Here is a 9,490-nt window from a genome sequence, read left to right as displayed (position 1 = left end):
AGGGCTGCACACATTAGAGGTGGCGTAAATCGGTTTCTCGCGACGTGTTACCCCTATATCTGATAGAAAATTGACGAGTTTTGATGAAAGATTTCTGCTTAAAAGTTGGTGTGTGTGTGTGTTTTTGTTTTGAGTGTGAGACGTGTCTCAACTATCTGCTCTTATAGCTTATAGCTCCACAGCGCGCACGCTGCACGTCTTAAAACTTGCTGTAATTAGTTTCTTGTAAGGGATTTGTATATATTCAACAAAAATTACACCTATTCTAGAAAACTTGACGTTGGTGTGACGCGATTAGATTACTAGCCTTAAGAGGGCTAATAAAGCAGCAACAAGGCGTAGGTAGCGTAAAAGAAAGCGGATACAGAAGCAAGGAGTGCTAACAAAGGGAGCTGGAGAGGATCTACTCGCTTAGCGCGAGGCTAATTAGCAGATTGCTTATGAAGAGCGTTAAGGAGGAGAGCGATTAGGTGTTAGCTGCTAGGCTCTAGCGCGCTGTAGCAGGTGTAGAGAGACTGGCTATAACTTACGTACATGCAAGAGAGATACTCTAGATAGTAATTAACCTACTCTATTAATTTCTATATATTATACTGTTGTGTTGTTGAGATATACGTCTATAGAGGTGCATAGAGTTGGTGGGGTGCGCCGCTCGCTTGTACGCGCCGCTCGCTTGTAAAACACGTTATTGTTTTGATATGTTTGTGTTTCTTGCTAAATTTAAGCTTTAATAAGCTCCTGCGTTCCTATTAGCCCCTTTAGTCTTAGCATTAGAGCCTAAGCTCTGTGAGAAAATTCTCACAGGCGTGAGAAAACGAAGGAAGGCCTCCTTCTTCTTCCTACTGCGCGCTAGCGCCTTAGCTGCAGGTGTTGAAAGTGCTGTTAGTCGATTCCTCGTGGTCGGTTCTCCTAGATAGCGTGCTTTCCTAGCGGTTTCCAGAAAACTCGAAGTTGGTGTTGGTTAAAGTGCTTAGTAGCTGTTGGTTCAGCGCACTGGGCACACTCGGCGAGTATGATTATACCCCCACAAGTCATGAGATCTGGATGAGAAGCAAGTAAGCTGAATGTTCTCAGGGAGAAGAGTTCTGGTTGAAGCATACAAAACAAAGTGAACCACCATGCCCCGGTCGCATTATTTTGCGTTGCAGAGAATAGAGACTCAGACAGTTCGAACGCGGCTTGCACACAGGTAGTGGCGCATTGGGCCTGGAAAGTGGTCTGCAAAGTATTGGGCTCAAATCCAGGCTCGCCCGAACCAGAGCCCGCCTCACGCTCTTGGCGGGAGCGTTTTGCGGCCGCGCAAAAGGCACTGAAACTTGGTCTATAAAGTAGGATCCTGAGATGCAGAAATCTAGCGTGGAGGACATTTCTTTGGCGTCTGAGGATACGGTCTCGGGAATTGAGAGCCGCGCATTCCCTCTCTGTATCGCGACCCCACCATCTTAGGTCATGGACCAAAGAGGTCTTGAAGTCTCTGAGGATATTATCCATGCGAACGAGGGCGCCAAAATCTGAAGACGAGCTTTGCCAGTAAATAGAGGCGAGGATCTTACCAAGAATCTTAGCAAGCCGTATATTCTCTACGACAAATAGATTCTGTGACAGAATTCCCTCAGATTGAACACACCGTTCAGTATCGATGCCTAAGAATTCATCATCGACAGCTGCTGGTGCAAGGACATCATCGGTCATCTGCAGGACGGGCGGTCTTCCCAAGGTCATGCAGACGGTCCTGAAAACAAATCTTCGTCAACAAGCTTGAGACATAAATGGGAGGGAAAAACCTACATTTCCATTTGTAAGCACCCATACCATACTCTCCGACGGATTTCGTTTTCTATGGCGGACCGTTGCTCAGCACATCTCTCATTATACAACCCTAGGCCTACCGCAACGCGACACGCTAGCCCTATGATGTTGTAGCATCGCAAAGGATACTCGCCCGAGAGTGCACAGTGGCTTACGAGCAGCAACGCTTGCACGTGGGAAAGATCGCCTTTGTCGATAATGTCTATCTGCAGCAGACTCCTCATGCGGGTGCTGAAGATGGCCGATGCTGACTCTTTTTCAGGCAGGTCGGAGAACTCGCAGCCGAGAGCAAACATGGCATTGAGAGCACAGAAGAAAGAGGCTTCGGAACATTGGTCGCCTCCAACGCCAATGTCACCCGTCTTACCCGTCTGGGCTCCTGGGTAGCCATTCGATGTCCACAAGGAGTCATATCGCTTTCGGAAGCTAGTGGAATGCGTCCATGGATAGAATATATGAACATTGTCAAAGTAGTGATCGAGAAGCTGATCAGCCACTCGCCGTGGGGGCAGGGCGAATTCAGCCGTCAACAGCGTCGCTGCCGTAGACATGGACAAGGATGAGGTCGAAGGCCGACCCTGACTTGCATGTGGGGCTGATCTTTGTCGGCTCTCTGGGTTAAAATTAGGATGAGAATGAGATACTTCCCGGAGCAACGAGTGGACAGAGGATTGTCCGAATAACTCGTCCTCTTGAGAAGTTAGATTAGAGCTTTGTAGTAAAGTCGTGGCGCCCATGGCACTAACAGGACTTGGTCCGCCTGCTTCGGGAACCTGCACACCTACACCCTGTGCAGGTATGGCTGGGCTCGTATCTGTACCGACAAGTGCCGTTTGAGGCGGATGTCTGGGGCTACTGGAATCGTGGCTGGGGGTAGCATTGGCAGCAGCCGTTTCTGTCTTGCGGCGGAGCTGGTCAATAACCTGATGCATCTCGTGCACTTGCTTCTGCAGAGACAGGATGTATCTAGCCGAGTGCGTCAGTGACAGCAAGACACATGATAATGTGAATATCAGCCTACTCATGCTCACTCTGATGCTTGGCTGCCGTAGCAATGAGCGTGTAGGTGCAGCGACCGGGAGGTTCCCGCCGTTTGTTGCAGGGGCTGCATACGGGCTTGGATCCATCGCACTTGACTTTGCGCTCTCGGCAGTGATCGCATGCTAATGCGACTCTCTTGCGTTTCGTAGGACGAATCGAGGCCGAGGGCGAGATGGCATCGACGTGTAATTGCGGGCTTTCCATGACATTGGCGTGCCGCGATTGACCCGAAGAGCGGGGGAGAAGACAGGAAAAGCAGGGCGGGCAGCATCGACCTTTTCACGGCTTGTAACCTGCATGGACGCGCAATGACCCAGGACGCGCAATGACCCACCCCACCAAAAAACCTATTGCAAAAGATGAGGCTGTACAGCCACCCACAGTCGCTATTATCACGAGATTTCATGGTGTTATAGTAATTATAGCATTGCAATTATAATAGGCTACTTGTATCTACTTAGTAGCTTAGTGGTGCGGCCATAGCAGGTGGTCCAAGTTAGGACGGCTAGTGCAGCCACCTTAGCTTGTACATGAGATAAATCAACAACAACACGTTTCTAACGCTTCTGCTTTTAAGAGAAGCCTTATGAGGCTTTGCGCTTACCCCTTTAGGATAATTGTATAGCTTTTTCAGCCTCCTAGGCTGCCTTTTGAGCCTCCTTTTAAGCCACCTTGGCGGCTCTCTCCTTCTCTCTCACCTCCTTGAGCCTCTCTCTCTCAACACGCTTCTCCTGGGCTATTTAAAGCTTGTACAATTGAGCTTGTCTCCTTAACTCAGATCTCTCAGCTTTCTGGAGTTGTAATTGCTATTGTTCTTATTGTTGTTCCATCTCATCCTCCTTGGCTTGGCGAACCTTCTTAGGAGACCAAAAGACAGCTCCTCCATGGTACTCCTCAGGCCTATTGAGTTGAAGCGTGTAGCTCTTCTTTTGGTGTCTCTTTTTAACCTTCAGAGCCTCCCTTAAGCCCTGGTTTTCTCCTTTAAGTATACTATTTTAAGCTAAGAGGTGATGGAGGCTTCGGCGAAGCTTTTTTACCTCCTTATTATTAAAATCCTTCACCTCCCGGCGTATAATAGACTTAATTTTGAGCCAATCATCTCCACTAAGGACAGAAGAAGAGCTTTTATCTAAACTAGAGGCCTCTTGTTGAAACTTTTGGAGAATAACCTTAGCATTTAGTGGGTTAATGCCAATTGCCTTAAAGGAGCTTATAATAGTCTCCTTTCTAAAAGCTATACCCCAAGCCCTCTAAAAGAGCTTAAAGAAGTCTCCTTTTGCTAGAGGAAGGATTCCATGGCTCCAATAGAGGAAGTTTGACAACTCCTTTAAGTAGGCTGACGCTAGAGGCCCAAACATCCCAACGTCAAGAGGCTAAAGCCTATGGGTCAAATGAGGAGGATATACAGCAACTAGAATCCTATAGCTGTTGCAATAATCCAGAAAATCTATGGTTACATGAGATAAGTGGCCATCAACAATGAGTAACTAGTACCCAGTTCAAGCGTAGCGTGCAGTCTCTCTTTCAAAGACCTCTTTAAGCCAAGCTAGGCCTATATCATTGTTAGTCCATCTAGAGGGCGATGAGGTAACAAAGACTAAGTGCTTGTTTGGATTAATAGCCTCTACCTAGGCTGATTTTAGAGCTCCAGCATCTGACTAAAAGATGAGAGATGGAGAAAGAGGTGTACCATCTGAGCAGATACAGGCTAGGACTGTAATCCACTCTCTAGAGCCATCTTATAGGCTTGAAACAACTCCTCCTCTTTTATATTGCCTCTTACTAAAGATCCTTTTAGACCTTCTAAGGATTCCAAGTAAGAAGCCCTTTTTATCCATATTAAAGATGTGAGAGGGCTATATATTGTACTCCTTCATCTTATTATGTAATAGCTCAAAGTACAACCTATACTTAGTTGCTGAATCAGCCTTGTAACGCTTCTGGTCCATAGGACTCTGCTAGCGAGAGATGAGATAAGAGGAGTTCCTGCAGAGGAACCTAGAAACCCAGCGTTCTAAAACGTCTCTACTAAGCAAGAATGACGCAAGATGGCGTATTATTAGACGCGAAGGTGGTGTACGCCTCTTAGTAAGGGATTCGATGTACTGTACAAGCTCCTTTTCGCGTTGTGGGTAGATAGAGAGGTGGGCGAGCGCGCGAGGCTGAGTTTTGCTTTAGTGTCTTCAAGCGAGCGTACGATAGCTAATGCTAAACCTTTTTGCAACTTGGCGATAGCTAAAAGATGCGCCTAGTTCGCGCAATTTAATTTCTTTAATCGCTTCCTAAATCAGGTCTATATTAGTGGAGTTATGAGGTATTTTGTGTAGGTGTTGAGTATGGTAGGGTGGGTCATTGCGCGTCCTAGGTCATTGCGCGTCCATGCAGGTTACCGGGTACGGTCGAACCTTCACCGCATACCGTACCGGACGGCGCAATGATCCTTCGCGTCGAAAACTCGTAGAGACAGTTTCAACTCTTATTAATCCTTCTCTCCCACAATTCGATAAGGTCTACATGGATTGCGCTTGCAACAGCGTATCCACGTTCCGATATGGTTCGTAGCAGTTGAAGGATAAGGTCTTGTTCTTGTGCCTTGGAGACCCGAGCTCCTGCGATGCGAAGTGGAATGAAAAGAAGAAGACCAGCGACTCCACGGTCTAGCAATTCCTGGCTGAGTCGAAGGATTTCATGCATATGCCCTTCAATGCTTAATCTGCTGAGTATTGGAGCCTGTGGTGAATTGGGCTTACTCCAGTGGCTGTGGTAATCATAAGACCCTGAAAGGTAGATACTGATGGCATGATAATAGTTTTTTGCGACGAGAAAATCAGTTTCGGCTTCGGTAGTCTTCCTCTCATATAATTCAGTAGATACCCACCATTGCTGCAACCATTGCTGCAACACAATGCCCTCATCAGCAAGCATTTGAGTCTCTGCATGATGCAGTCTTGAATCCAAATCCAGTTCTCCAGTTTTAGCAAAATGCAAGGTGCGTATACTCAAGTCACAGAAATGTGGCAGCTTATCGAACAGGGCTTCCTTGGGATGCCACAGCCTTTGGCCCTCTTCGCAGCTCCACCATTGCGACAGCGCATGGGTCCAATCCGGCCCACTCAGAAATGTGGGCTGGGAATATATCAACGCCCGTGCGATCTCGAAGATGCGAGTAGTGAAAAAGAAGTTGCGTGTGTGGCTAGCAGCTGGGTTCGCGAGCAGTAGGTTTTCCGGACTCTGCAGACGAAGGATTGCACATGTACCGTTCAGAAAATGCGACAGCCAGTCTGTTCCAGAGCTGTCCCGCATCAACTAATTAGAGTCAACAGGCTTCAGGGCTTCAGGACCAGCTTCTACCCACCTCAAACAAAGCTAGGAAGAACGTCGACCACAACATGACAGGGTCTGCTAGTGTGTTGGATGTAATAGCGGCCCGGACCAATTTCACAGCCTGAGTATATGACTGGAGTGCTTGGAGTCGGTCCTGCCTGACCTGTGTCGTGTCCAACAGCAATCGTTCATGTCGACAACGATAAAGCGCAGCGATGGCGGAGACGGCACTGCTCAGGGCAGGCGATCGGTGCAAGAAAAGCTGCAATTCCTTCTGCCATGATGCATTATTTCTGGAGAAGGAATTCATGGCCAGAAAGTAGTCGAAGAAGTATGTCAGATTGCGATCGAGGTGAATTACTGGCTGAGCTTTAGGACCCTGGCCATGGCCAACAAAGACGAGCGCCGCTGGACGACGAGCTGAGAAAACACACGGCTGTTGCGTTCGCTTGCAATAATCACAAGGAGCACCACCAGCGCACTCATTTCATGTCAGCATGCAAATCTGGCCATGGCAGGGGATTTTTACCTTGATCTTCCGCTTTGCGCATGCTTGACATCTCGTTCTTCGTGCGCGGCGGCCGTCAAAAGGCCCTACGCTAGTTCCCATCCGTGCCAGATGGTCAAAATATTTACGGAAACAGCGGAGAGACAGTTAATTTGCTGGGTCTTTGTCGAAAAGAGATATGATCTTGATTCGAATGTGGGAATAAAGCAGCGCACTTGCGGCGTTGGTTGATTATATCGCCGCCCAGAGAGGCGCAGCCGATGGGGCTCTGCAGGCGCGCCTTACTTGATTGGGAAATATTAGAGCGCGCACCCTCGTATTCGCCCTAGCCATACTCAGTCACGCTGATCCCCTGCCAACGAGCCTTTGACTCGAGGGGGCTAGATTATTGCAATGTTGTGGGGCATGGGCAGTGCTCAGGACTGAATCTTTTCCGCACAGATGGATTTCGTGTGAACTTGTCTCCAAAAGGAAGTGAAAGAGCGCCTGTACACGTCAGTGGCTCGCCATGAAACTACGTGGAAAAGTGCCTATAAAGTGTCCATCTTCTGAAGCATGTTTCTTCATGCAAACAAGTTCATCTTTTCACTCAACTCGAATACCACGTCGAACCATCCATCATGCACACTTTCGTCGCCTCAAGCTTGGCTCTCGTAGCTACTGCTCCTTTACTTTCGACGGCAAAGATTATCGTCGGACATGTCGGCCAGGCCAATATCACCATTGGAAGCACATCCCTTCTCTTGACGGATACGCATCGCCAGGATCCCTATATCGACGATGGAAGAAGCCAATCCATTATGGTATCCAGCTTCTACCCTGTCTTGAATTGCCAGAACAAAAGCGTTGAACCATACATGCCGCCGCAGACAGCCGCCTTTATGGACAAGAAGTTTTCCGTTTACGGTCTTCCCAACGGAACATTTCCATCGCTGCAGTTAGAAGTATGCAGCGAGCCAGCGACCGGGGGGTCTTGTTCCACACCAACTCTGCCACTGGTGCTCTTCTCTGGTGCACTAGGCACCAGCCGCTATCTTTCCAGTGTCATGCTGCAAAGTGTCGCATCCTCAGGGTATCTAGTCGTTTCCATCGATCACCCATACGATGCCGACATTGTTGAGTATCCAAATGGCACACTCATCACCGGGGTCGATATTCCCGATGATAAGATCAATCAAACAGTCGCCACACGGGCAGCCGACATCTCGTTCACCCTCAACAGCCTACGAAAGAGCGGTGTTTCAAAGAAGCTGTTCCCAGCGCATGACATCCACCAATATGCCACAAAAGTAGCCGTTATGGGCCACTCCCTCGGGGGTGCAGCTGCAGGGGCTGCAGCTATGCAAATGCCTTCTGTAAGCGGTGGCATCAATATCGACGGGACAATGTTTGGTCCTGTCCTCGATGAAGGCCTCGATCGGCCCTTCATGTTAATAGGTCATGATAACAAGACGCAAGAAACAGACCCCTCGTGGAAGATAGTATGGCCAAAGCTGCGAAGCTGGAAAAGGGAGATTGAAGTGCGCAAGTCGGCGCATTATTCATTCTCTGACATTCCTATACTTCTAAGCACGATGGGGGTAGGAAGCACACAGTTGGCTGGTATCGGTGATCTCTTGGGTACGATTGAAGGGAAGAGAATGATGAAGCTTACTACTGCTCATGTTGTTGCCTTTTTTGACTTCATACTGAAGTCTCGCAGTCAGCAAGGATTCGCGGAAGTGGCTAACGAATTCCCAGAAGCTGTTACCATCGCTTAGCAACGATTCCATCAAACCGGGAAGGATTGAACTACCCTTGTCCGTTTTGGGAATTTCTTTAACGTCCAGAACCCTTTCAAAATACATGTTAACTCCTCGGTAGTCGTACAGAAACTTCGCCGCTTTGTATATAATATAGATCTTTATGCTTTTGAAATCCCCCCTCTACTTATGCACACATTCTTGTTGCTGTGATAAACATCCGAAATGAGCCACAGTACACATTGTGTCCCACACACAATATGTGAACCTCATAATTCTAGATTCTCGTAGAAAACTTAGTCCCAAGCCCCTTACCCGCAGCTCATTCTGAGAAAAGCTTACTACAGTAATTGCCTCCTTCCATACCTGCGTCCTTCTCGGCGTGTTTGAAGCACATTAGCGGTGCGAGGCCCAACAGCCCGCAGCTGCGCCGTAAAACGATATTCACTTAAAAAAGGCCTCTCTTAACCTACCACTGTGTCCAATTCAACCAGCCAGCTCTGTGACTAGAAGGAAAGGGTGATTCATACTGTCATCCATAATTTACTACGCCTGCCGCGCTGTGCCGCTCTATAAACTCGTATTTTTGGACCCTCACATTCAGGGATGACTAAATAATGAATAACATTTTATGAAGCATTCCTTGTAGATAATTTAGTAGTTATTCAGCTAACTAAGGGCACTGTGCATGAATGGATAACGAAATCACTCTACAAGTCCGAGACAACCTTACGCAGCGTCATTATCTCATGCATAGCCTCGGAAATCGGATGGCAACAACAATGATGGCAAACAGCGTAGCAGGCTACTGCTGAGGTTTGGCAAGATTGAGCCGCTCGTTGTGCAATCGTCTGGATCGGCACCCTCACTTCATTAGGGGGAAAGCTACGCCAAGTCTATTGGAGGATGAAATACCAATAAGTTTAGTCAATGCCATGGTCAAAATCTCCTGGCAAGCGAAATCGGCGGTGCTGCTCGATGCAACATATCTTCACTTGGACTCTACCGACTTTTTCTAAGACAGCAATTGTGAAGTCTCTTGATGATAACTGCTCCAACGAAATCA

At 48.0% G+C, this 9,490-nt stretch overlaps 3 protein-coding genes across 3 annotated transcripts in view; 1 reads left to right on the top strand and 2 right to left on the bottom strand.

Moving 5' to 3' along the window:
* SETTUDRAFT_147308 (uncharacterized protein) overlaps positions 1 to 3,054 on the bottom strand; it is a gene marked incomplete at both ends in the record, with an annotated part of 23,479 nt that extends 20,425 nt beyond the window's left edge. The window contains 5 exons of the mRNA XM_008024658.1: positions 946 to 1,040; positions 1,101 to 1,732; positions 1,789 to 2,084; positions 2,157 to 2,775; positions 2,831 to 3,054. Of these exons, the coding sequence (XP_008022849.1) occupies positions 946 to 1,040; positions 1,101 to 1,732; positions 1,789 to 2,084; positions 2,157 to 2,775; positions 2,831 to 3,054 (1,866 nt within the window). The remainder of the gene's footprint in view (positions 1 to 945; positions 1,041 to 1,100; positions 1,733 to 1,788; positions 2,085 to 2,156; positions 2,776 to 2,830) is intronic.
* Positions 3,055 to 5,200: 2,146 nt separating this feature from the next.
* Positions 5,201 to 6,838, bottom strand: SETTUDRAFT_147305 (uncharacterized protein). The gene is made up of 3 exons (XM_008024657.1): positions 6,704 to 6,838; positions 6,206 to 6,655; positions 5,201 to 6,156 (listed from the first exon to the last, which is right to left on the bottom strand). The coding sequence occupies exons 1-3, from the start codon at positions 6,782 to 6,784 to the stop codon at positions 5,320 to 5,322; spliced, it is 1,368 nt and encodes a 455-aa protein (XP_008022848.1). The 5' UTR covers positions 6,785 to 6,838; the 3' UTR covers positions 5,201 to 5,319.
* A 464-nt stretch (positions 6,839 to 7,302) lies between these two features.
* SETTUDRAFT_183259 (uncharacterized protein) lies at positions 7,303 to 8,535 on the top strand (the record flags this gene model as incomplete). The annotated part of the gene is made up of 1 exon (XM_008024656.1): positions 7,303 to 8,535. The coding sequence occupies one exon, from the start codon at positions 7,303 to 7,305 to the stop codon at positions 8,440 to 8,442; it is 1,140 nt and encodes a 379-aa protein (XP_008022847.1). The 3' UTR covers positions 8,443 to 8,535.
* Positions 8,536 to 9,490: the final 955 nt, after the last annotated feature.

The sequence above is a fragment of the Exserohilum turcica genome (assembly GCF_000359705.1).
Source record: "Exserohilum turcica Et28A unplaced genomic scaffold SETTUscaffold_12, whole genome shotgun sequence".
Classification (NCBI taxonomy): Eukaryota; Fungi; Ascomycota; class Dothideomycetes; order Pleosporales; family Pleosporaceae; genus Exserohilum; species Exserohilum turcicum.
Note: the sequence above shows the minus strand (reverse complement) of the source record. Positions and strands in the feature narration are given on the sequence as shown.

Excerpts from the sequence above, each read along its gene's own strand:
- SETTUDRAFT_147305 (XM_008024657.1), bottom strand. The coding sequence starts at position 6,784 with ATGGGAACTAGCGTAGGGCCTTTTGACGGCCGCCGCGCACGAAGAACG. Across the intron at positions 6,656-6,703 it reads GCGCAAAGCGGAAGATCAAG|TGCGCTGGTGGTGCTCCTTG; the intron begins GTAAAAATCCCC and ends ACATGAAATGAG. Across the intron at positions 6,157-6,205 it reads TCTTCCTAGCTTTGTTTGAG|TTGATGCGGGACAGCTCTGG; the intron begins GTGGGTAGAAGC and ends GACTCTAATTAG.